At 52.4% G+C, this 27,104-nt stretch overlaps 1 protein-coding gene across 16 annotated transcripts; it reads right to left on the reverse strand.

The window, feature by feature from the left end:
• Positions 1–7,762: 7,762 nt before the first annotated feature.
• Positions 7,763–26,456, reverse strand: CLN6 (CLN6 transmembrane ER protein). Of its 16 annotated transcripts, none has more exons than XR_014805255.1 (7): positions 26,236–26,456; positions 18,679–18,793; positions 14,359–14,457; positions 12,921–13,189; positions 12,551–12,606; positions 10,906–11,028; positions 7,763–9,134 (listed from the first exon to the last, which is right to left on the reverse strand). XR_014805255.1 is itself a non-coding variant. In XM_084958679.1 (7 exons), exons 2-7 carry the CDS (start codon positions 18,679–18,681, stop codon positions 8,864–8,866), a joined length of 741 nt encoding a protein of 246 aa, XP_084814805.1. In that variant the 5' UTR covers positions 18,682–18,793; positions 26,330–26,456; the 3' UTR covers positions 7,763–8,863.
• Between the last annotated feature and the right edge of the window lie 648 nt (positions 26,457–27,104).

Here is a 27,104-nt window from a genome sequence, read left to right on the forward strand (position 1 = left end):
ATCTCAAGCCATTTGCTGAGTGACCTTGGCATGTCATTACACTGCTCTGTGCCTCACTGTCCTAGCCGGACCTCATCATAGGGCTTTTTGAGAGTCAAAGGCCAGAGTGCTGTCAGTTCTCATGTGTGAGAGTTCCCTCCCCTCCTTCCAGGGACTCAGGCTGGGTCTGGGGGTGAGGGGTAGGTAACTGCACTGGGAGATCTGGCCCCAAGACAGGCTACCCAGGGGGCTTAGAAGGGGCCTCTTAGGTGACTTTCTCCACCAGGAAGCCTCCCACTTTCCTTCCTTTCCCTCCTCTTACCACAGCAGCCCCCACCCTTCCTGCAGAAGCTGCTGACTCCCCATTTCCTCAGTGGTGTGAGCTCTACCCCCACAGCTGCCCATAGCCCCTGAGGATGTGAGTGGAGCTGCTGGACCCGGCACAGCTGGGCTCTCCCCATTGGGCACCCAGATACCTGCTGTATCCTTGTCCACGGCTGGTGGCTGCCCGGCCTGGGGGCCCCAACTCCAAGGTCCACCCACCTTATTAGGACCAGCACAGAAGGCAGCACAGGTTGTGTGCAGCACCAGAGCTCCCAGCCCAGGGACAAGTGAAGCCTGCAAAGGGGCTGCACATGCACAGAGGAGGGACCTGTTGCTAATCTGTGGGGACACATGGACAGGTGGGGCCCTCCTTTGCCCACCATTCTCCCTCCCTCCTCCAACCGCCTCCATATGGAAGGTTCCCTTTACCTCTACACTATCAGTCACCTTCACACCCATTTCTAGACCTAGAGATGTTCAGCTGGAGGCTTCTGACCCCTCCCTGTTGGGGCTGAGAAGAGGAAAGTTTGGTGGAGAGCAAGAGAGGAGGGGAGCTTCTCATTAACAGCCTTGGGGTGGGGGGAGGTGGGGAAAGGAGATGGGACCATGGAAGTGCGAGAGGGGCACAGAGTGGCAGCTTGGGGGCCAGGGGGTTGGGGGGGGCTGGAGTGTCCAGGCAAAAATGCACTCAGAATCGTCCTGCCTTTGGAAAGGGACTCTCAGGGGAGACGTGGCTGGGCTTCATCCAGCTAAGGGCCAGAGACACCAGTGATTTACTGGACAGGGCATCTTGTCTGAAGCCAAGTCCTGGAGTGGCACCCCACTGTGTATGGCAGATGGCAGGTAGGACATTTCTTGCTGGGGGGTGGGGGGGCATGGCAGAAGCTACTCTTTATAGGGGGAGTTGACATTGGGTTGGCTCATCAGGTACCAGGGAAACCAATGGCTGGGGCAGGGGGCAAGTGAAGAGGCAATTACTAATTAAGCCCTATGATTAAGAGGATTGGATAGTCATGCAAGTAGGATACAGGTGAAGCAGGAAGTGGTCGAGCAGGGGCTGTGCAGAGAGCAAGAGAACAGCCATCTTGAGTGGCTGACCATACACTCCATCCCTACATGCCCTGCAGTCTCAGCCCACTCTTTTCCACTATATTCCTGGGGGGAGGAACAGAGGTGCACTGCAACCAAACCCCACAAATGCAGTGCAGACAACTCAGCAGCTAAAATATCAAGAGTAAGATAGTCAGGATACTAAAGATAGTAATTCACCGGGGGGGGGGGGGCAAATTTTGGAGCCAGGTGCTTATTGGGTCGATTTTTCATGAAGTCCAGAGGAGGATGACAATGGCGTCTCGCTGTAAACTCAACAATCAGATTCATTTCCAAGTGAGGCCACCGCTGTGGCCCTCCGCTTGGGCTAGGGATGAAATTTAAGGCACAACACAGGAGAAACCATAACCATTAAACCAAACACAACCCGTACCAGCATCCTGAGAAAATAGCATCCCTGCCCGTGGGTTTGTCCTGGCCAGGAGGACCACACCGCCCATCCACCCTCAGTTTCCACAGCTGGTGCCAAGCACTGCAGAGATGATATACCAACTAACCCTGGGGTAATATAATGGTGCCATTCTTAGCAGCCTGGATTAATTACCTTAGTGGTCTTAGGTGGGGCCAGGTAGAAGATACATGAAATCACTAAATCCCTTTCTAATCCTACTCCCCACAGGGCAGCAAACCCCAGCCACGGGGATGTACCTGCCAGACCCAGGGCCATTTTCTAGTGTGTTCCCCTGGGGGGCGGGGGAGTGTTAGAGTCTGTGGTATGGGCAAAAACGAGTTATTGTCCGGATAGTTGGCAACGGTCCTTTGGGAGTCAACAGTTAAACTTGGATGGTATTGACTAGCTGCTTCTGAGTTAACATGGCATAGACGCTGGGATGCTCAGTTACGGCTCAGAGAGCTTGAGTTAGCCTCCTGGTCTGCATGTTGGGAGAGCGAGTGTCCCGTCTCAACTGTTGTGCAAGTAGTTCATCATTTCAGTTAGTCCAGCAGCAGTGGGGTCGGGGGAAAGGGGATGTCCGTGACCATCATTTTTTTCCTTTTGCTTTTTAGGGCCAACAACCATGGCATTTGGAGGTTCCCAGGATAGGGGTCTAAGTGGAGCTACAGCTGCCGGCCTTCGCCACAGCAACAGCCACGCAGGATCCAAGCCGTTTCCGCAACCTACACCACAGCTCACGGCAATGCTGGATCCTTATCCCACTGAGCGAGGCCGGGGATCAAACCTCATGGATCCTAGTCAGGTTCGTTAACTGCCGAGTCATGAAGGCAACTCTGTCCATCATTTTTACCACCCCATTGCTGAACGTCCTGGCTGGCAAAGTGGGTTCCTTGGTCACTTTCGAGGTCCTTTCCCTGTAGGAGAAGCCCCGGAGTATATCTATCCATATCGTGTCCGTCACAGGCTGGTGGCCCCCGCTGTCCACCCACGTGAGTTACCCCAGGCCGACACCAAGCTTCCGAAGGGGTGGGGCCTCCACCTTCCTTCGCTAAAGATGGTATCTCGGGAGGATCAGCTGTCTTGTCAGGCTGGTGGGGGCCCCAGTGATGCATGTAACTGGACCTAAGACAGCATGTAACTCTACACTCAATGGGCTGCTAGATAAAGTGCTATGCAGACTTCAATAGGCATGGTACTTAGCTACTATGGTTTGGATTGGGGCAGGCCTGGACTTGGGCTTCTGGAAGGCATCCTCTACCACCCAGCTACAGGATAAGTGACTACATACAAGTTACTAGGGTACCTTTCGTGATGTCTTTCACCTGCTGTCAAACATTGTGTAGATTGCACACAGCTGTTGCTCTATCACGCTACATCCTTCTGCGCCCTTCTATTGCTGGGGCCAGAAGCCAAAGGGTACTCTTGTAATTTTGCCATCACCACAGGCCCCAACCCAATCCTTCCAGGTAGCTGGGGTCACATTCAACTTAGAAGCCTGTCCCCGAGTTAATATCCCTAAAGCCTGTGTCTGTTTAACAGCCACCTGGGCTTGGGTGAAGGCATGTTCCTCCCCTGGATCCAATCCCAATGAGCCCCCTTCTTCACAAGCCTATACTGTTGCAAAGGTTGGGCCAGATGAGGGATGAAAGGCCGTCAATAGCCATGGAGCCCTAGACATGTTTAATTGTTTAGAGCTGGTGGGATGGGGGTATGCTTGCATTTTGTCAGTAACTGCTGAGAGTGCCACTTTTGTCTCACCCCAACCAGATAACACCCCAGTATCTGACAGATAATCCAGGTCTTTGCACTTTGTCTGCATTCACCAGCCAGCCCTATGCGGTCATGGGAGCCTCGAGCGTGGAGGCTGCTACTCTTTTTCCCATCTCAGTTCCTTCCATCTTTATAGTAGATGATCCGAGGGGGCTGCAGCTTTTATCCTGGAAGGCGACCCCAGGGTTATCGGGATATCATCAGCGTGATGGATGAGGGACATCTCTCCTGGTGGTCAGCGGCCTCCGCTCTGGGGCGGGGATCGGCCCTTCATCTGCATCCTGTGGGACGGAGGCTCTCAGCAGGATCCCACAGCTCGAGGGTCCCCCCATCTTTTTTTTTTCTAGGGACACACCCATGCTATGTGGTGGTTTCCAGGCTAGGGGGCTGAATCTGACCTGCAGCTGGCAGCCTACACCACAGCCACAGCAATGTCAGATCCGAGCTGAGTCTGCAACCTGCACCACAGTTCAAGGCAATGCTGGATCCTTAACCCACTGAATGAGGCCAGGGATCAAACATGCACCCTCAATGATACTAGTCAGATTCATTTCCACTGAGTCACGATGGGAACTCTGAGGGTCTCCTTTGGATGGGCCATGACCACTCGAGCCTTCTTTCAGGGAAGCTGCCTTCCTTCAGCCAGGTCCCTCGGCAGGCAAACATCTCTACTTCCCATTTTATTTCCTCAATCTGGCCATTAACGATTCAGCAGTTTCGGTTTGGGCCGGCCTAGAGTTCCTCTTCTAGGCTCCTAACCTCTGCCTTGGCCACTAGCTCAGTGTCTGTGGCCTTTCTCAGCATCCAAAGCAGTGGCCAGCTCACAGCCACGGGCACCGCCTTGCTGTCTAGGTTCTTTTCCCGACAGTAACAGCAGCCAACAGTTCACAACTCCCTTAGGGAGTCAAGGGACTTCCTGTAGTCTCTTGTTTTTTTTTGTCTTTTTGCTGTTTCTTGGGCCGCTCCCACGGCATGTGGAGATTCCCAAGCTAGGGGTTGAATCGGAGCTGTAGCTGCCAGCCTATGCCAGAGCCACAGCAATGCGGGACCTGAGCTGCGTATGCAACCTACACCACAGCTCACAGCAACGCCGGATCCTTAACCCACTGAGCAAGGGCAGGGGTCGAACCTGCAACCTTATGGTTCTCACTTGTTAACCATTGAGCCACGATGGGAACTCCCGATTTCCCGTAGTCTCTTGGCGGCCCCCATTCATCAAGGAGAGATGCCAGGGTTCCCTGGTGGCCTAGCAGTTAAGCATTGGTCACTGCTGTAGCTCGAGTTCAATCTCTGGCCCAGGAACTTCCATGTGCTAGGAGTGGCCAAAGAAAAAAAAGAAAAGACAGATGTCACAGGGCTCCATACTCGAGTAGACGACCACCCCTAGTTTCCCCTAAAACTTTCCATTTTCCAGTGTTCATGGGAGCTTTGTTGGCCTCTTGGCTGGCTTGCCCATTGGTGGCCCAGCCTTCAGACCAGAGAAGGAGCCTGGAGACAGTAACAGAGAAACCAACAATTTGTTGGACGGGAGAACTTACCCATCCAAAGCACCATCCTGGAGCTGCACCCCTACGGTGAATAGCAGGCAGAACAAAGCAGCAATCCTCTCCACCCCCAGGACCAGAGGCTACCAGTTATAGGGGGAGTTGATGTCAGGTGGGCTCATCAGTTACCAGTGACTAGTTAAGCCTTATAATTAAGAGAATTGGATAGTTATGTGAGTAAAGCAGGGGCCAGTTGAGCAAAGGACAGAGAGAGCAAGAGGACAGCCATCTTTTTTTTTTGTCTTTTTTGTCCTTTTTAGGGCTGCACTCTCAGCATTTGGAGGTTCCCAGGCTAGGGGTCTAATTGGAGCTGTAGCCACCAGCCTACGCCAGAGCCACAGCAACGCCAGATCCAAGCTGCGTCTGCGAACTACACCAAAACTCACAGCAATGCCGGATCATCAACTCACTGAGCAAGGCCAAGGATCGAACCTGCAACCTCATGGTTCCTAGTCGGATTCATTTCCACTGCGCCATGACGGGAACTCCGAGGACAGCCATCTTGAATGGGCTGACCACACACATGACATTTCCTTGGCTTTAGGTCAGTGTGTGCTGGGGTTTGGGGCTGTGTGTCTCCAAAGGCACCCCAACTGACATACCCTTGCCAGCTCCTTTTTTCTGTTTTTAGGTATCGCTCCTGATTGAAAACACCTGCACAGGGTGGTGGTTCCCTTCGGGTCCAATTACACAAAAATTCACCAAGCTGTATGCTTTACTGTGCTGTATGTGTGCTACACTTCAACTCAACCTGAGAAGCAAAACCCACCTCAACATAATTTGGGGGCAGAGATTTTAGTCACCTGAAGGGCCCCGTCGCCAGAATTTCTGATTCAGTCAGCAGAAGAGCAAGAATTTCCATTTTCCTCTGCCATCCAGATGCTGCCCATCAGGGCCCCACTTTGAGGACCACTGACCTAGAATCTTCTAGGCAGGGTGAAGCCAGGTTGCAGTTAAATATTTCTAGGGAATGGTTTTCACTAAACTGCCCAAAGAGACCTTGGTCAAGAGAAACACAAATCTCCAAGGCTCCAATAATTTGCTGTGATTTCCTTTCAATTCTAAACATCATTTTTAGATGTAATTTATTATTCACTTTTTTTGTTTGTTTCTTATCAAGCATCCCCTAAATTGTATAAGCTTCAGACCCCACCTAAGCAGGCCTGCACCTGCTCAGAAGATATCTATAAAGAACTTCTGTGGAGAATAGGCCCTGGAGAGGCTTTGGAGGAGCAGTGGCTAGAGGTGGGAAGGAGTCAAATGAGGTTGCTGGGCAGGTGGGGGCCCTTGTGTGTTGAGAGGCCAGAGCCCACCCTGAATTAAGAAAATGCAGATTATGACCTGCTGAGTGAGGGCACGATCCACCCACATGGGGGCAGCAGGGAGCTCCCTCCACATCCAGCTCCCACTTTGGGGAAGTGAAACCCATGGGGTCATTTTGACTGAATGCACAGTCTCAATATATCCCCACAAAGGAAGTAAAGTCACAAGATTTATTATTTCAGATCCCAGAATCCAGGGGGCACAAGGAGCCGAGGGAAGGGCCATCCTCCATCCCAGGCCTTAAGGGAGCAGGAGATGGAGGACAGCAAGCACCTGGTATTTATAAGGTGGGGGTGGGGACAGAGGCTGCTAACTTTTCATGGGTTTAAATTCTTAGGTGGTTATTTTATTTATTTATTTTTTTAAGGACCACACCCACAGCATACGGGGGTTCCCAGGCCAGGGGTCGAATTGGCGCTGCAGCTGCCGGCCTACACCACAGCCACAGCAACGCCAGAGCTGAGCTGGATCTATGACCCACACCAGAGCTCCCGGAAATGCCGGATCCTTAACTCACTGAGCAAGGCCAGGGACTGAACCTGCATCCTCATGGATGCTAGGCAGATTTGTTTCTACTGTGCCATGATGGGAAATCCCTTAAGTGGTTATTTTAAAAGGTGCCCGGGAAAAGCAAAACAGGAACTCACAGCTGGAATCCTAAACTCCAATCTTTATGTCCAGACTCTGGGTGGGAGAAGGGTGATCACACTAGAATGCAGAGGCAGCAATTCTGAAAAACAAAGCTGCTTTCATCAAAAGGTGTTTTTCTCATCACAACATGGCCTATGATGGTGCAAGCATTTCCTGTCCCATGCAGCCTCCTCTGTGTTTTCTGCTAAGAGTAGCTCAGTAAGTCCCTGGTGGCTGCACGGTGACTCTCAAAGACCAAGAGCTGAGGCTCCAAGGGATCAAGTGATTTGCCCAAGGCTAAGTGCCAACTTCCCACAGACCAGCCTCCCTGCCTTTCCGCCAAGGGCACCCTCTGCTTCAGCCTCTGGAACAGGCTGGCAGCACAGCCCAGGGGATCAGAGGAGACATCTCTGAGGGGCAGGTCTGGAAAGGCCCAGTCCCAGCCCCCAGACGCCTCTGAAGACAGCTGGCACTAAGAGGCCTTGCTTCCTGGCGGCCCCCCAACCTACTAAGTGGCATGGATGGCAGCACCTGCTCTCAGATGGGAGCATAAGGGGCTGAGTGGGCCCTCAGGGTCTGCCCAGGGCTCCTGCCTAGGCCCCAGACCAGCCACTCCTTTCTCTGCTTCACCCTCCTCCTCCCAAATTCGCACCCCAAGAAGCAGCAGCAGCAGCAGCAGCAGGCAGGCTTGGATTCACACCACCTTTATTCACACCCCTCAGCCCAGATGCTGCCAGCAGACAGGACTCACGGGGCTGGGAGGGACCCCTACATGAAAGGAGAATCTGAGGCACAGGGCTCCCTGAGAGCACAGGGGAGGAGGCGGGGCCTCTGAGCCGCCCGCAGGATTCTGCTGGGAGATCAGCTGTGGGAGGAGACCTGGTCCAGTGTCTGGGGAGGTGGGGGCAGAGGGGGTCCCAGGATGAGGCCTCCCTCTTCTGGGCGCAGGGCCTTGGTGTGGGGGAAGGTGTAGATTCAGGCTGAGACAAGATGTCCCCGTCCCTGCTGAGGGGCTCAGGACACAGTGCAAGTAGGGAGAACTCTGCCTCCAGCTGCCACTAAAAACCTGTGGTTGCGGGGAGAGGGTAGAGACAGCTGCTGGCAGAGCTACGTGGCTGGGGCATAGCCACTGCCAGGCGCCAAGATCAGGTTAGGGGAAGGGCTGGTCTCTGGCTCCCCGCAGCCTGAGGTTCGGTGAGGATCTGGGGTGTGTACCCTCCCAGGGTAGGAGGGGGCAGGGGCCGGGTAGAACCACTCATCCCTCCCGAGGGGTGCACTTTGCTCATGAACACACAGCAAGTTCATGTAACCTGTGTCATCCGGCCTCCAGGGTCGGGGCGGGTCTGAGCAGTGAGCCAGGTCAGGGGGTGACAGGCCAAGTCCCCTCCTGACCTCTGCCCCACTCAGGCCTCTCTTGTGCAGCTACTGGAAGACCCCCAGGAGAAGAGACAGCCCTGAGCAGTGGGAGTGAGGGCCTGACTCCAGTCAGGTGCACAGGAGGACAGGGCCCAGGGCCTGGCCGGGACACACTGCCTCAAACCAGATCCCGTCCTGAGAAGAGCCAAACCGCAGAGACTTGACCAAAACAAGTGACTCTCACAGTGACACTCACTGTACGTGCACAAGCCAGCACACGCACACACCCCATCCATGTGCACAACGCAAACTCACGCACCCGTGCTCTCAGCCACGCACACATGAGACAGACACAGACACACACCCACATGCTCAGACACCCTCAATGGCCCACCTCCCACCCGGCAGAGCACCAGCAGCCAGGGCCGGGGGCTCAGTGTCGGCTGCTGACATGGAGCGTGTAGAAGGCCCAGGGCTCAGGGACGTAGATGACACCTGGGTACTTCTTCCTTAGTACAGGGTCATTCCACAGCCAGGCAACCCAGAGCGCTACGAGCAGGAGCGTGATGGCAAAGGAGTAGAAGAGGAAGAGGCCGTTGCTGTCCAAGAAGAGGCGCTTGCGCTTCTGGTGCAGGACCAGGGCCAGCATCGCGAAGAAGGTGAAGATGAAGAGGATGAAGATCTGGCCCTCGGTGACCAGGTACCTGAGGAGACCAGTGGAGGAGGGGAGGTGATCGCCACCATAGCCCACCCTGCCCACATCCCTTCCTCTACCCAAGTACCAGGCTGCTGGTCCAGTCAGTCCCAACAGCAAGTGCATCGAGTGAGGAACCACGTCGCCCTGTGCTGTGGTCCATATGCAGCATAATGATTTGCCTTGGAGAGTTACTGTTATTTATTTATTTACTCACTTATTTTTAGGGCTGCACCTGAGGCATATGGAGGGTCCCAGGCTAGGGGTCAAATTGGAGCTACAGCTGCCGGCCACAGCCACGGCAACATGGGACGCGAGCCGAGTCTGTGACCTACACCACAGCGCATGGCAACGCCAGATCCTTAACCCACGGAGCGAGGCCAGGGATCGAACCTGCAACCTCATGGATACTAGCTGAGTTTGTAACCTGCTAAGCGACGATGGGAACTCCTAGAGTTACTATTCTTTAAAAAGCGAAGTTAGCTGCCAATATTCAAATGGATCACCTGCAGATGAGGAGCTCTGGTTTTCATGGTAGGCTTGTATTCCCTTGTGACAGGGAACTGATCAGAGGAGAAAGCAACAGCTGTTCTGCAGCTTGCCACAGTCCCCACCATTCCCTACTGCCTTGCTTGATGCCTGCTTGATGCATTTGAGTTTGGGGATGCAGTTTCAGTGTATGGGGTTGTCATTACTGTCTCCCTGTGGACTGGGACAGTCTTATCTCCCAGGGTTCCCTCCAGCTCTTAAGGCAGTACCTACACATGGCCAGGACTCAGAAACACTTGGGAGAGGGCTTCTGAGAAGCTATCTGGTCCACCTGCCCCTAGAGAAAACCACAATGCTGACCCATAGCTCTGCAACCTAGTGGCTGTGTCACCTTGGGAAATTCACATGACATCTTGGAACCTGTTTTCTTACTCATAAAGGGGGCATACGTGGCCCTATCTCTCAAGGTTAATGACAAAAAACCATACTCTTGGAAAAGCATATCATTCAATAAGCAGCCTTCTGCAGTCGCCGCTGCACTAATGCGCCGTGGGTAAGAGCGGGCCGAAGCTCCTCTTGCCTCCCTCTTCCCCTCCAGCTGTAACTGCCACCCATTCTTTTTAATCCTGTCCTCAGCAGGTGTACAGATTCGCCCTGGCACCCCTGGAGGTGGGTTGGAGCTGGCCCCAGGACAGGAGGCCCGTTTCATTTGGCTGGAGACTCCCCACCAGAGAAGGGTCAGTCCTTGACAGGATACCCACAATTCCCAGAGGAGCCTGTCCCCAGAGCGGAAGTGAAGAGGAGGGTTAAGAGCCTGACTAAGGCCTGGGTCCTCTGGAAGGGGAAGAGAGAGCTGGAGGGAAAAAGAAACCAGGCGGGGAGCCCCTAAGTCCACAGAATCCCCCCACCCCATCTGTCCTTGTCATCTCCATGATGCTTTACAGTTTATGGAGCCCTCTTCTCTCTCCCGGATTCTCACTGTGTCCCACAGAGAGACAGGCAGGTGTTTCCCCCACTTCACAGAGAAGGAAACTGAGGCCCCTACAGGCCTTGGCACTGCAGATGGATTCTATTGGCCCCAAGACAGCACTCTGAGACCTGGCTTTCTGGTAAAGAACGGTCACCATAAGGCAGTGTCACAGTCCCCATTAGAAGAAGAGAAAGAGCAGGGACCTAAACGGGGAGCGTCTCACCCGGGGTCACACAGCAGCTCTGTGCTCCAGTGCACACTTCACTACCTGGCTCACCGAGTGCCCCGCCCCTCTCCCACCCCAGGTCCGACGTCCACTCACCAGTAGTACAGGCCACTGGGCACCACCAGGAGCAGGGCCGCCCCCGGCATCACACTCTCAGTTTTGGTGGGAGTGAAGCAGCCGCTGAAGTACATGAAGAGGATGAGGAAGAAGGGGATGTACCTGCAACAGGGAAGCCGGTGTCTCTGAGGCCTGCCTGGCTGCCCTGCCCACCTGCCCACCCAAGGGCCTCGTCCCCACCCCTTCTTGTACTGGTTCCCCACACCATCCCAGGCAGTGTCACTTAACGGTTTACAAAGATGCCTGATTTGGGTGAGGGCGCTCTTCCCTGACAACCCTTCCCAGGTAGGGGGTCCAGAAAGGAAGCAGGATGTTGGGTGGGCCTCTGATCCCTGAGCACATGAGGATCAGAGGCCCACAGGCTAGGGGGTGCGGGTGGGGGGCAGGTCCCTCCCATACTGCCCTGGCCACCTCGCCCACTCCATGTGCAGGTGGGGTACCTCTGCTTCACTGACGCACCCAAACACCAGCAGCCTCAGACTCTCACTGGCCTGGAAATGGGTGCACCCAGCAGGGCTGAGGAGGGAGAGGTCTGAGGTCTGTGTTTTAGAAAAAGGGTGGGGGGCAGAGCACCTGTTGGAGGCCTCCAAGGAGCTCTGTGAAGACACAGCCTCACCCTCTTTCCAAACACACGTCTGGTACACTGTCTCCTGCCTCCACACACAGGCGCTTGCCCACCGCCTGTGCTGTCTCTCCCGAGCCCTCCCTCTTCCCATGCACCACCTGGTCGCATGACCCGCTTCCCTCTGCCCCGCCTGGGGCCTCCACGCGTTCCCACTCCTCTCGGCTCCTTCATTTCTCCAAGCCTCTGCTGCTCTCTCCTCCTCCTTTCCCCCTCCTTCCAAGGGTAGGGTCCTGTGGCCAAGGCCGGGGAGAACTGCCAAGAGGCCAATCTATCCAGGGACCCACTGACTTTCCAGGCCCCCCACAGACCACGTACAGGGCACATGTGACATGAGGGTCACTAACTTCAACCCACGGGTCACAACCCCGCCCACAAGATGCCAAGCTCATCTTGTTTATAAAATGGGGGTCGGAACAGATGCCTGCCCCCAGCCAGGGCCCTGAATCTCCTGTAGCTGAGCCTGCATTTGTGAGGTTTGTGCCACAGTGGGTGAAGGGGTAGGAGGAAGAAGCTCCTCTGGGAGTTTGGAGGAGCATGGTGGGGTGGGGGGGCGCTGACAGCACCCCCACTCCCACCCGGCCCCCCAACCTGGTCCAGCCAGCCCTCCTCACTCAAAGCTTCCTCTCCTCCTCCACGCCTAAGACCCCAAGACCCAGACCGTGGCCAGACAGGGCGGGGTCCCCTCGCCTTTCTCATTCCCATCCCCAGAGCTGGGAGGGAGGGGGTTGTTTACGGCGCAGCAGCCTCAGCCCAGGGAGCACAGCCGCTCGCTGCCCTCTAGTGGCCACCGCGGGCACCGCGGGCTGGAAGGGGCGGAGGGCTTCGCGGCTGGAGCCAGGGTCCGGCTGCCCCGCGCAGCCCAGGCGCGGCGCCCCCACCCCCACCCCCGTAAGTGCACGCCATTCCAGCCGCTGCGCTGGAGACCTGGAGACCCAAGGCTTCGGTGTCACCAAGGCCTGCGAGGCAGAGCTGGCTGGGGCCATGGGGCCCATCACTCACCACAAGGAGTGGCCCAGGTACTCGTCGTAGTAGTAGAGCAGCTCAAAGGAGTCGATCTGGGGGCAGCAGAGGCGACACAGGGGAGAGGGGGAAGGGCTTCAGCGAGGGTGCCCAGGCCCGCGCAGCCCGCGGGCCACCACTCCCCTCCCCCACACCCAGGCCTCCCCAGCCGCTCTCAGTCCCTCCCTACCAGGAGGAGGGAGCCCAGGTGGGACCCCGTGTGCCGTCTCCTGGTAACACAGGAGCATCCTGGCCTGGCCACTGACCTTCCCTCCCCAGGTCACCGGGATGGGTAGGGCAGTCTCTCTGGCCTCCAGGACAGACTGTGCCCGGAGGGCTTGTATGCAGTGAAGCGGTCAGGGGTGCTCACCAGCGTCTCTGGCTTGAGATTCTTGATGATAGGGTTCTCTCGGACCGACAGGTGGTTCTGGTAGCCGCTGAAGATCAGGCGGTGGTTTACGGAGTCGCCCACCAGGTGGATGCTGGCGCCCATGATAAAGGTGATGATGCTGACGTAGATCATGGAGCGTGGCAGGGTGCGGGGGGACCGCTCGATGAGCTGAGGTCAGAGGGAGGCCGGGCAGCATGACCCCTGCCCCTGTCAGGATAGGAGACACCCTCTGCTTCCCTCCCTCACACCTGCAGTGAGAAGGACGCCACCAGCTGGAAAGTCACTCTCAAACTGGTGGGTCCCTTTAGTGGGGGCTGGTGAGTCTCCAGAGTCTCACTTGTTCCCTGTGAACCCAGCAGGGGCTGGGGAACAGCGCCTTCTTTTCCCAGAGAGGAAACAGACTCAGCTGGGCCAGCTCATTGCCCAGCATCACACACAGCCATGTCCTGGAGGTGACCACCAGGCCTTCAACACAGGCATCCAGGCTCCAGGCCTTGCCCTCCCACCACTCACAGTTCTGCTCCCGGTTGGGGCTGGCCTGCTGAGACCCACTTCTGGTTTTTTGTTTGTTTGTCTGTTTTTTGTTTTTTTCTTTTAGGACCGCACCTACAGCATATGGAGGTTCCCAGGCTAGGAGTCTTATCGGAGCTGTAGCCGCCAGCCTACACCACAGCCACAGCAACGCCAGGTCTGAGCCATGTCCGCGACTTACACTACAGCTCACAAAACGCCGGATCCTTGACCCACTGAGCAAGGCCAGGGATCAAACCCGCAACCTCATGGTTCCTAGTTGGATTCATTCCTCTGTGCCACGACCGGAACTCTGACCCTCCCATTTCTGAGCAACTGACCAAACTACTTAAAGACTCCTCAGAATTCTGACATTATATCTTCTTACTTTCTGGAGATTTGAAATGTTTCTCTAAAAACAAAATGATAGGGATAGTAGAAGGTGATAGTTGTTTTAAAAGCCCTTATTTGGCAAAACACAAAGCCAGTAGATCTGCCGGGAGCTGTGGTGGAGGTGGCATCTCCCAGCGCCCTCTAGGAGCAAGCTCTGTGCTCCCAGAGGTCTCTCAGGTAAAGAGTTCACCCTCCTTTGCTGCCCTTCCTGCCATCTGCCCCCCACCCCGCCCACCTTCTCAGCTGGTCCCTGACCTCTCCCTGGGCAACCCAGCCACCCCTTGTGCCTGAGCCTCCCCAGATGTGTTATGGTTCCTCAGGCATGGCCTTGTCTCAGGTCTTCCTGCCTGAAGGTCTCCCCCAGGCACACCAGGTGGAGGCCCACATCAGAGCCCCTCCTTGGGGAGGCCTTCTCCATCCCTGCTGGGCAGAGACAACCCTGCCTCTCTGGGGGCCCTCAGGGTAGAGGAAGGGGTGAGGCTGGGAAGCGGGGGCAGGGAGCCTAGGAGTATACCTTGAGCAGGAGAAAGGGTGTGATGATGTTGTAGGCCATGTGAAAGTAGTCCCCCACACTGGGCTTGCTGAGCGGAAACCATTCAAGAGGGAACACCAGCTGCGGAGCAAGGGGAAGAGTGACATTCACCGGGCACAGCCCCAAGGCCCTCAGAACCTCCTTGGCACCCACTGAATTCTCTGCGATCTCTGGGGATCCTCTCAGCAGCACTGAGGTGAAGGTGTCTTCAGACAGACAAACTGAGTCCCAGAGAAGGTAAAGAGACTTGTCCCCAGGCTCATGGCCTGACCCAGTGTCCCCAACTAAAGGTCCCTGGGTTCCAGCCTTAGTGTGGGAAACTCCTTTGGTGGCAGAACTCTGTTCTGCCACCAACTTTCCGGGTGACCTGGGCAAGTCCCTCCCCTCTCCAGGCCTCGGTTTCCCCATCTATAACACAAGAAATGTGGCCCGGGGGTCTACATGGACTCTCGGGATCTGGCATGATAATATGATCTCCTGGCCACCTGGGTGTAGAAAAAGACCCTATCCCCTGAGCAGAGGGGCCACTTCCACATCAGGCTGAAACTACACATTATGAAACAAAGGAAAAATAAGTTCTACACAGCAGCTTCAGTTCTTCTTTCCCTACCTTCCCCAAGAGAGGCAGGGGAGCCAGGGCCGTCCCTCTGTCTGGAATGCCCTTGTTCTTCCTACTGGTCTACCCCAGGAAGTCCCAGCCTTGTCAGGTCAGTGTGAAAACCCCTATTTGGGGTCAAAACACTTCCCCACCCTCATCCTGCCAAACTGTACCTCCCGTATCTGCTGACTGAGAACATGTGTAATCATCATACATTTCAATCAAAAATTTAAATATTTACCTCTTTTAATGAAAAAAATGCCATGCTTGGAGCTCCCATTATGGCTCGGTGGTAATGAACCCGAGTAGTATCCATGAGGATGCAGGGTCGATCCCTGGCCTTGCACAGTGGGTTAAAAGATCCGGCATTGCCATGAGCTGTGGTGTAGGCCACAGACTCAATTCAGATCTGGCATTGCTGTGACTGTGGCATAGCCTGACAGCTGCAGCTGTGATTTGACCCCTAGCCTGGGAACCTCCATATGCTGAGGGTACAACCCTAAAAAAGAAAGAAAAAGAAAAAAATGCCATGCTGGATAAAGCCAACTTACAGAAATAAAACTCCCAGGATACAGGAATCTCAATCTCTTTCTTACTTGCTGTGTGTTTGCATCTCTGTATCTTTATCTATGGCAAGATATATATTGTGGCTGAAATACTCTTTGTGATAGAAAAATACCAGAAATAAACAAGTCTTCAACCAAACAGGGCTAGCTGAAAGCACTATTTTTTTTTTTTTTTTTTTTTTTTGCTTTTTAGGGCCGCATCCGTGGCATATGGAGGTTCCCAGGCTAAGGGTCAAATCAGAGCTGTAGCTGCCACCCTACGCCACACAGCAGTGTGGGATCCAAGCCATATCTGCGACCTTAACTCACTGAGCAAGGCCAGGGATTGAACCCACAACCTCATGGTTCCTAGTCGGATTTGTTTCCACTGCACCATGATGGGAACTCCTACTTTTATAATTTGTAAAAAGTTTTATTTTGTAGTTATTAGAAATTTGGAACTATCATGTATACATTTGAAAAGCTCCAGTGTATACACAAGCTTTTCAAATGTATATTCTTCTGCTGAGCCTACTTAGGGTTACAGTGGCTACAGCAACTCTGAGCAGGGGGGGGAAGTGATTTGCCCAACAGGAGATCTATTAGGCCAGATGAGGCTGAATCCTAGTGAGATGGGACAGCCATGGAGCTCACACCTGGTCTCATCTCCCCTCTCCCTGTAACACAAGTTTGATGGGCAGCTCCTTTGTCCCTCAGTATCTGGGACCTTCATGCTGCAAAGGGGCTCAGAGCAGTTAGTCCAACCAGTCCTCTTAGAGGCGAGAGAACCAAAGCCCAGACAACAGTGATTTGCCCAACATCACTGACAAACCTGACTGGTTGCACTGACTCATGGCTCAGTCCCTTTTCTTTCACCCGTATTTTTTTTTCCTTCTTTTTTGACACCCTGTGACATATGGAATTTCTGAGCCAGCGATCAGATCCAAGCCATAATTGCACAGTTGCAACCTATGCTACAACTGAGGCAATATTGGATCCTTATCCCGCTGTGCTGGGCCGGGGACTGAACCCGCATCCCAGTGCTACAGGGATGCCACCAATCCCACTGAACCACAGCGGGAATGCCTACCTTTTTTTTTTTGGCTGTGCCTTTGGCATGTGTAATTCCCTGGCCAGGGATCAAGCTGGCACCACAGCCACAACCCAGGCCATGCAGTGACAACACTGGATCCTTAACCCACTGAGCCACATAGGATCTCCCTCACCTACATTTAAAAAGCAACATAGAAACCTTATGGAAAGCTTGCAGAAAGGAGACCCAACATCTGCCATACCTCCTTCCCAACACTGCAGCCAGGAAGCTTTTCTTCTTCCCTTTCAACACCTTGATCCAATGTGTACACAATTATCAGCGTTGTTACTGACTGGACATCAGTATGCATGCCACTTAGGCATCTTTTTTCTCCTTAAATCTTCCAGGCTGTTCTGTAGTCTCCACAATTCCTGTTTAATCCCCAGGGAGCATCCCCTATACCGCATGTAGCAAAGTTGATTTACCAGTCCCTACCGCTGGACAATGAAGTCACTTCCAAGTTGCTATTGTAAGCAACACTGCCATGAACACCTTTGGTACAGAGACTGTCTTCTTGCTGATTATATCTCCAAGGAAGATTCTTGGAAGGGGTCTTACTGAGTCAGGAGAGATGAACATATTAGGGTTCTGGATATTTACATGACAAAAGCGGGTGGCTCTAGGGGCAGATGCTGGCTCCTTCACTTGCTGGTTGGGTGACCCTGAGCCAGTTACTTACCCTCTCTATCCTCAAGTCTTCTCAATTATACAGCTGAGATTAATAATAGCATTGACGTGAGAACTACCTACGTTTAAACACATAAAAAGCTTGGAACAGACTAAGCACTCAATGTATGTTAACTGCTATTTCTACCTTACTGTTGTTATTAATATTCATTCAGTACAAGTATACTGAGCTCATCTCTTGCTAGGCACTATTCTAGGTATTAGTTATCACCTTGACAAACTGCCTTCCCTACGGGCTTTGCATTACCACATTAGCATGTATGAGGTGTCAGTTTCAGTGTTGGATATTGTTATTCTTACCACCCACATGCAACAATTAACTCATTAATGAACATGACGTTGTAAAAGAGGACATCAAAAGCATAAAATGTGGGGGAAGTAAGAAAATGCAGATTCCCCCCCCACCCCGCTATGATGTATTTGAGCCTGTATGACTACCAGTCTAAAGCAAGTAGCTATAGGAAAGGGTTAATATATTTGAAAAACAGGGCAACCACAAATCAAAAACATACAGTAGATTCACAAAAAAAGCAAAAAGAAGAGGCCATAAGCATCTAATGCAAAAACACACTTATAGAGAGCAGACTTGTGGTTGCCAAGGGGCGGGGCCGGGGGGGAAGGATTGGGAGTTTGAGATGAGCAGAGGCAAACTATTATACAGAGGATGGATAAACAAGGTCCTACTGTCTAGCACAGGGAACTATATTCAATATCCTGCGATAGACCATAATGGTAAAGAATATGAAAACTGAGTCAATTTGCTGTAGGGCAGAAATTAACACAACACTATAAATCAACTACGATAAAATGTTTTTAAAAATTAACATCTTGGAACATGGTGGTCCTCAATTTTTTCACCTTCTATCTATCTATCTATCTATTAATTACAAGTCAGGGGCTTCAGTGGCCTTCCAGTATTAATCTCTGTAGAGGCTACTGCTGTACCATGATGCATGAAATAGCCTTACAGGGAAGGGGACAGTTTCACCAGAAGGCACTAAAAATTACTCAAGACTCAAGTCATACGATATGCAAAGTCAGCCTATACCCTTCACCTCCAGAAAAACAATACAATCCTAAGGCTCGGGGACGGCTGATGGGATCCTTTCCCATACCTCACTCTCTGACTTGGTGCTTTGCTTAAGCCTGGATATGGGATATGGGGGAGGCAGGTGCACAGTATGACTATTCAGGCCCTCCAGACCCCACCCTCCTCAATGATGGCTGGTCCCAGATGTAGAACTAAAGGACATGAAAGCATCCAGGTCTATTCTCAGTTTTCTGGTAGGGGCAATGGCTGGTCTGAGGCCACTCTCTTAATTCATGTCACTCTGTCTCTTCACTGCTGGCTCGGGCTCTGTCTACAACTTCACACTCACCATGGCAATGGGGCGGCCAAAGTCCAGAATCCAGTTCTGCAGTGTGAAGTAGAACCAGAGATCAAGGTGGAAGGGAGCTGTGCTGGCAGCCTCATCAGCCTTGACGGAGCTGTGCCTGGGAAAGGAGTGGATGAGAAGGCTCAGCTTTTCTCTCGTGGGAAGCTTCACTCCTCGGATGAGCCAGAGATTTGGAGGCAGGAGGAAACACACATGATTAAGTTCTAGGAAAAGGTTCTGCTGGAAATACTGTGGTCTAGGGGAAGGCATCCATCTGCCCTAACCTTAGTTCCTCTATGATTCAAAAAAGAAAATGCCCAACAGGTAAACCTGTTGGGCTTCCTCACCTATAGAATGATGGAGAAGTCAGATGGGGCAAAGAATGCAAGTGTGGCTGAAAAACATGGTGATGGCTAATCTTCATTGAACACTTTCAATATTCCAGGCACTATTACAGCTGTTCACATGTGTTATCTCAATTAACTCTCTTAATCCTCAAAGAAACACTAGAACACTACTCTGATTTCACACATGAAAAAAATAAGGCCCAAGATGTTAAGTAACTTGCCAAAAGCTATAGAGCTAAATATTTGATCCTAAATGATGACATTCCAGAGCTTTTTTTTTTTTTCATATTTTGTCTTTCTTTCTTTTTTTTTTTTAAGGGCATATGGAAGTTCCCAGGCCAGGGGTCCAATCGGAGCTACAGCTGCCGGCCTACAACACAGCCACAGCAGCGTCAGATCAGAGCTGGTCTGCGACCTACACCATAGCTCGCGGAAACGCTGGATCCTTAACCCACTGAGTGAGGCCAGGGACTGAACCTGTGTCCTCAAGGATACTAGTCAGGTTTAACCACTGCATCATGATGGGAACTCCCCAGAGCTTACTTTTTTTAACCTCTAGCCCATCACCATATCCCCAGTGATTGGTCCACAGGATGGGCATGTGACCTGAGCTGGACCAATCAGAGCCCTCTAGTGAGACATGCCTTATAGACTACAGACTGGGATGAACAGGGGGCCTCCCTTTCCCTTGGTTTCTGAACCATGAGGAGGTCGGAACAGGGCTCCTGGTGTCCTCCTTCTCAGCAATCCAAAGTGAAACCTAAGAAGGAAGTCAGCAGGGACAAGGTGAAGCGAGAGACAAGAGACAGATCACCATCTGACAACACATCTTTGGATGCCTATCCCTCCTGCAACAAACAGATCAGCTGAAGTTCAAAGAACATGCCTGTGCCGCCACCTCCAAGAATGCTTCCTTGAGAAAGCTTTTCCCAAAGCTCACCACAGGGAGCGCTTCATCCCTAACTCCCAGTCCGGCCATGACGTCACAGAGCTGGAGATTTGCTCTTATCTAGACCCTCAAGAAGGGTGATTTTAAGGTTCTCTCAACTCACCAACTTCCCCAACAGAGGACAAATCCTCTTTACAGCGTCCCTGCCACTACGTGCATAAGCAGCCCGCTACTCCTAAGATGACGGATGTGTGAGTTTTGGTGCCCTGTTAGTGCCAAGACCAGGAGCTATGTCATGTGACTCTGCAGTCTCCAGAGCCCTCAGTTAAGTACCTGATTACGGGCCAATATAAAACAGTCTCAATCAGCAGTTACTCATTCTTTTCAGTGGCAAACATCAGCTTAGAGGCACCGTGAAGGTTTTCCTCTGTCAACACTTACTGCTTCTATAACTTTCTGGGGCCCCTTTCAGCCAGTTCCAAGAATGGTCCATGCTGGGCTGTAGAGCAACCCAGAGACAGGGAGGCAAGCTCTTAGGGGATCTCATCATCCTCTGGTGGCCACAAGACAGATAGAAGGGGGTCTTTCCTAGGTCAGCTAAGTCTGCCTGTCCCCTCCTCTACTCAGCACTCCAGCACTTACTGAGTGCCGACTGTGTGCTACGCTAGGAGCTTCATCTGCACCTTCTCATCTAATCCCTACAGCAATACCGGGAGGCTCCCACTTTGCAGATGGGGATACTGAGGCTTAAAGGGTTAAGGGCTTAACCAAGGTTACACCTCCAAGAAGAAGCTGCATCACCTATTCCTTTTTCAGCCTATTTCCCACTCCTTGCTTCTTCTGGTGAGGTATGATGTTTCCTGAGCCACAGGGAGGCCCAGTGATCCAGGCCAGCCCAGTGGGACTTTTTCAACTAGAAGTGGAAAGAGCACCTTCCTTTCTGGTATGGGGGTGCCAAGGATGAGAGCCCAGGGCTGCCTGTGGCCAAGGTTCCAGCCTCAAGGGACAGCCAGGCAAGAACGAAGCAGCCTTGCAGAGAGGAGCAGGGGAAAACTACAGGCAAAGCCCTGAGAGGGTTCACATTCCCAGTTCCAGGCATCCTCAGGGCCATGGTTTGGTCACGTGAGGCAGTACATTCTGTTTTGCGAGGGGCGCTTTCTGTTACTTGCAATCCAGGAATCCTAAAGAGCAGAGAATTCAAATCTGGGTCTATATGGATTCAAAACCCGTGCTCTAAGTAGCGTGATATTCTGTTTCTGATTATTATAAGCTATGTGGCACAGCAGGAGATCAAGATAAGAGAGGGATCAGTGTGGCCTGGAGCAGGATGCCTAGCCTGCAGGAAGGAAGGGAGCCTGGGAACCCCAAAGGGTGGAGGTAACTAGGCAGAAAAGCAGCAAGGGAGCAGGATCCAAGGCCTGGAGTTGGAAGTGAGAAAGACACAGCAGGGAGCAGAGCTGCCTGGCTTAATGCAGAAGGAAGAGAAGGGAAGGGAGGAGCTGCTGGGCCTTCAGACTGGGCAGATATTCAGAAACTAACCCTGAAGAGTGTCTGAGATGCATCTAAAATGAGGGACTGATTTTTGGTTCTATACACACAAGGGTGAAATACCTGACCTGATGAAAAGTGGGGCCCCACCCTGCCCCTTGCCCTCAATGACCATCAGGGCAAGACCTCACAAAGCCACCGGTGACAATCCCCAAGCCTGAAGAACTTGGACAGAGACGGAGTATAACAGCCTTCAGTCTTTCATTCTGGAAACCTCCAAACTGGGCCAAGAGCAGGATGTCTGGTACAGGAAATAAAGGCATTTGGAGAACCTGGGGAGCACCACAGGGTGGTCTCGGACAGGGTGGTGTCCGCTGTGGACACCAAGCAGAGACTAGGGGCAAGGGAACTATTTCCTCCTCCACTTCAACGGGCAGCTCGGTCAGTGGGGATCCCTGGCATGTGTCCAGCCTGGCTGAACAGGGCAGGAAGGAAAAGAGCAGGTGCAGGGCAGACACCAAGCTTGGGAATCAAGATTGGTGAGCATCTGACTGGTTTTTGTCTGCTGGGACTCTGAGCAAGGGAGGCAGATCAAGGAGGTGAAGGTGTCCTCCCCCGAGTCCCTGTCCTGGCGTTGAGCACCTTCAAGCCCAACCCAAGTTCCTCACTCCACAGACTCCACACACTGAGCCCCCAGACTGCCAGCCCGAGGCCTCCATCATCAGAAACTCCTGATGAGAGCAATGGTGAAAGCACTGTGGCAGGTAACCCAAGACAAGGATGGCCTGTGCTCTCCGCCACAGCTTTACAAGTCTCCCATCTGGGAAAGCGGATACCACGACAGTTGGGGAGCGTATACCATACAGCACACAACACACAGATGAAACAAAGCAGCAGCAGCACCTGCAGGACCACCTGGCAGAAAACGGAGGCACCTCGGCCGTGGTGAGGTCAAGCAGGGACCAGTGAATGGGGACTACAGAGGAGCCGATTTTGGTTCTGTATACACAAGGGTGGAATACCTGACGTGATGAAAACTTTGAACAAAAAATGAGAAAACAAAGGCAGAAAATGAAGGGGAAGAAAAAAAAAAGGAAAGGCAATTAGCAACGCCAGGAAAAACAAAAGTAATATGAGAAAATAAATGTTAAACATTACTCCATTATTGCAGGGAACAATATTTACATGGCTTAACTAATAAAAACATTGTATAATGATTTTCAAAGTTTAGACTTAACAATATATGGAAATGCTTAAAAAAAAAGGAGGAAATACTGTCAACTTTGATGACTTGAAAGTAAAATTGCAGATGACAGGAGTGGAGAAAGGGTAAAGAAAGGTAAAGGGCTGAGTAGGGTACTAATATTCTCCTTCTAAAAAGGAATCGAGATACTGCCCTTATTGTAAATCCACTATACTTCAGTAAAAAAACAAACTTAAAAAAAGAGAGATAGTCTCATAGTTGACTAAAAAAGAAATAATGGTATATACATATTCCCTAAGGCTACAAAAGTAACATAGAGCAAAACTAAAAATGGTGATAAAAAGAACCATCTCGGAGTTCCCGTCGTGGTGCAGTGGAAACAAATCCAACTAGGATCCATGAGGTTGTGGGTTCGAACCCTGGTCTTGCTCAGTGGGTTGAAGATCTGGCATTGCTGTGAGCTGTGGTGTAGGACAGCAGCTGTGGCTCCAATTGCACCCCTAGCCTGGGAACCTCCATATGCTGCAGGTGCAGCCCTAAAAAGACAAATGACAATAAATAAAAAGAACCATCTCATGAAGATGGGGGACGTAGAAGTGAACCAAATCATAACAGAAAATTAGTTGGTAACATTAGCTTAGAGGCTAAAATTGATAAACTAAGAAATAGTAATTGAGCACAGCTTTTAAGAGCATGGACTTTAGAAACTTCCTGGGTTCATATCCCAGCTCTACCAGTAACCAAATCTTGAGCAAGTTACCTCTTGGGCCTCAATGTTCTCATCCGTGAAATGGAGGATAACAACACATCCTACCTCAAGAGCTGTGGTTGAATTGATACATACAGAAACTTAGAACAGGGCCTGGTCCATAGAAAGTGCTACATACATAGCACTTGTTACTATTATTTAGAAATAGGAATTTAATTCTGATAGAAACAGCTAGGAGTTCCCTGGTGGCCTAGGAGTCTAGGATCTGGCATTGTCATTGCTGTGGTGTGGGTTCAATCCCTGGCTGGGGAACTTCCGAGGGCCACAGTGCAGTCAAAAAAAAAAGGAAAAAGAAACACCTAAAAGAAGCTAACGTGGTTGTCTCTGGTGCTAGGGAGAGGTGAACAAAGGACCACTGGTTTTTGCTTTAAGCCCAACTGTGCAATTTTAATCATAGACATATACTACTTTGACTACAATAATTAAAACAAAACAAAACCAAAAAAAACTGTCGCCATAGCAGGCAGAAGCTGGAATAGGCTCCACTGAAAGGTAGTGAGCACCTTGTCATTAGAGGTAGGTAAGCAAAGTGTGGAAGCATCAGTGGAAATCCAAGCATCCTAGGAGTTGGACAAGATGATTCTGTCTACTGTCTTCTGCAGTAATAATACTGAGAATCGGCCTAGAGGCAGCCAATGAGGGGGGCAGAGACACCCTGGAAGAGAGCCAGCCCTACATGCCACCCTCATTAGCACCCTGGCTGGTGGGGAGCTCATGCAGAAATAAAGAGGGACATCACTTCTCAGCAGCCAGAATGGAGTAGTGAGAGCAGAAGCCTGAAATCAGAAGCCCTGGGGCTAGGCCCTGGTTCTTGTACAACAAATGATGTAACCTTCTCTAGACCTGTTTTCATATATACAAAATACAAAAAGACTGAGTAGGATTCTGCATGTGGAAACCCCACACTTGAGATAAAGTGCTGACCATATCTGATATTCACAGACCGTTCCAACTGGGCTATCCCAGTTTAAGGCTGACTCCTAAGTTGCAGGGGATCCAAAACAAGAGCTGTCCTTCAGTAGCGGAAGAAAGCTACTCTCAGCCAAGTGTCTCAGATTTCTTCCCTCAGCCCAAATCATACCACAGACTTCCTAAAATTGACTCTGAGCATGCTACTGCTCAAAAACCTGCCATGGCTCCCCTGTGCCCTACAGAACAAAAACTGCATCCTTAACCTGCCATTTAGGGTGAGGCAATTAAGGCACATAGGCCCAACATTTAAATAGGCGCAAGGGAGCCATGGAAGGTTTTTGAGTGTTCCAAGAGTGAGCGTCTCCTTAAATTTTGCACTCTAGGCTCTCATTCAGGTTCCAGCCTGCAACCAGTCTGCATCCTCCTGCCACTGTACACATGGAAAGCTCCAGCACCACTGCACCGCTTGCCTTTCCTCAAGCTGGAACAGCCTTTCTTCCCCTGTCACCTACTGAGTATTTTGAGATGCACCTCAAATGCTACTACCTCCAGGAAGTCCTCCAAGATAACCTCTCAGCCCCTGCTTGGATTCTGTCCCTCCCAGGTCCTTCTGGACTCTGGGACTCTCCGGCTTCACCTCATCCACCATTTCAGCGCCTGACACAGAGCGGGGCACACCAGAGATGCTTAATGAATGCCTGTAATAGGCAACGAATGTTTCGGGATGAAGGCAGAGTGGAGGGAAAGATTTAAAAGTTGCTTCTGGCAGAGCCTCCTTGCCTGCCCGCTTGCACGTCTCACTAGCGTCCTATCTTAATAAATCGATTTTTTCCCTGAAATAAAATAAAATAAAAATGACTTCTGTACCTTCCCCCGCCCCAAGTGCCTCGTCTCAACTAAATAAACCATTAACTTCTTCCCGAGAGAACAGCAACCTTGTGAGAAAAGCCCTTCCTCATTTTCTCCCGAGGGGAGCTTCCACACTTCGCTGTCTTTCATTTACATTCCCACATTCTTGGGTTCCTTGAGGCAAGGAGTGAGCCTCATGTTAACACCAGAATCCAACTCCTATTGATGGCTGAGGGGGCAGGAGAACTCGGGGTGGCGCCTGGGGCTTGCAGGAGCCTTGGGGACTCAAGTGAGCGGGGGTGTCCTCTAGGCTCACCACCCCCACCCCTCCAGGTTTCTTGGACCCCTGAAGACGTCCCTTAGCTGACAGACTGTCCCAAAGCCGGTCAAGGCTGCTGAGCCTCCCTGGGCGGAGGGCTCGCCCGGGAAGAGAAAGAGCGCGGAGGCGGGGCCCAGGCGAGTGGGCGAGAGAGCAGCTGCAGAGCCAGAGGGGGAAAGACCCATCCCGGGCTCCGCAGCCCCGGCGCCGCGATCCCGCCCGGTCACGTGGTGGGGCCGCGGTTCCGCTCCGCCGCCCGGCGCGCGCCCACCTGGCCTGCAGGAAGGAGGCGCCCGGCTGCGCGCCCGGGCCGCCCGCCGCTCCCGGTTGCTGCCGCCTCCGCGCCGCCGCTTCCATGGCTGCCCCGCCGGCAGGCCGGGCCCTCCACCACGCTGTCCCGAGCTGGAGACTGGCTCGGTGGGCCCGGCGGCCGCTACAACACAGGCCAACCGCTGGGGCGGGCCCTCGGGAGAGCGCGGAGAGGGGAGGTGCGGGCCGGAGGCGGGGCCCCGCGGGGCGGGGCGAACGGCGGGTGCTACTCCGAGACCGGTGGATGGAAAGGGAGGCGGGGCGAGCTCCACACGAGGAAGTCGGGGCGGGAGGTAGGTGGCGTCCCCAGCGGGGAGCGGGGGCGGAGGCAGAGGCAGGCGCACCCTGCCTCGGGCCAACTGGGGCTGGGATTTGCTGGGATCCGCTCCTGACAAGGGGCGGGAGGCTTTGCCTAGGCTGCCTGAGACTCAGATATTGGTCTAAGGCAGACTAAGCACGTGGGAAATGACTCACCCGACCGGAATGCTTCCCTGAGGAGGAGGCAAGGCGAGATTTCCTTTGTCCTTGGGGAGAGGGGTTCATGTCCTTTCCCCACTGTGCTACGCACCTTCATTCCGCAGATGGAAGATGTCGCGTCTGAAAATGTCAACTTTGTGGCACTTGACGCTAGGCATTAAATAAGCCGTGGGATAGGAAGGTCGGATGCACAGGAGCAGAGACTTTTTTTCCAAGCTGGGGGGCGGGGGCGTGGGATGACGCAGATTCCAATTCTGGCTTTGTCACGCTTGGGCTCAGTGGATTCGGAAAAGTTACTTCCTTCTCTCCCATTAAAATTTGTATTAACTCTTGCTGTGAGCAGCGCACTGCGCATACAAGAACAGATGAATCTTGCTGTAGTGGGGCTTACATTTGAGGGGTGGTGGGAGGAGGATTGGTAAGTGATGTGCTGGGGAAAGTACTGAGTATTGTGTGCGCAGAGACTTGGAGAGGGTGGGTTCAGACAGGCTTCTGGAGGACCCAGTGGGTGTGCTGTGGACCTGCAGCAAAGTCAATCTGCTGACACCAGGTTCTGGTGAAGGATAGAGGGTTTACTGCAGGGTACCAAATGAGGGAGTGAGAGACAAGCCTCGCTCAGTTCCACTCCAATTTAGTCATTGAGTTAGAGGAATTTTTTTTGTTTTGTTTTCCAAAAGAGAAGAGCAAAGAAGCTGTAATTAATCAGTGTCTTGTGACATTTGTTAATTGTAGTTTCAGGAATCAGGGTAGCCCTAGTTTAAAATTCTCTGGCAGGGTGATCCATCTTGCCCTGGAGAAACGACCTGGGTTTGTATATTCATCATGACATCTATAATAGTAATTTTTGTACATTAATGACTGTCAGT

Source organism: Sus scrofa, chromosome 1 (assembly GCF_054392235.1).
Source record: "Sus scrofa isolate SSC_HxYL_T2T_F1_AM1 chromosome 1, Sscrofa_HxYL_maternal_Yorkshire_Landrace_v2.0, whole genome shotgun sequence".
NCBI lineage: Eukaryota > Metazoa > Chordata > Mammalia > Artiodactyla > Suidae > Sus > Sus scrofa.

Bases quoted from the DNA above. Each gene is read 5' to 3' on its own strand.
- CLN6 (XM_021095640.2), bottom strand. From the start codon at position 25,809: ATGGAAGCGGCGGCGCGGAGGCGGCAGCAACCGGGAGCGGCGGGCGGC. The intron at 13,110-18,678 runs GTGAGTGTGAAG...CTCTGACCTCAG, and splicing joins TTGGCCGCCCCATTGCCATG to CTCATCGAGCGGTCCCCCCG. The intron at 9,135-10,905 runs GTGAGTGGACGT...TGGTCTCCTCAG, and splicing joins CCCAGTGGCCTGTACTACTG to GTACCTGGTCACCGAGGGCC.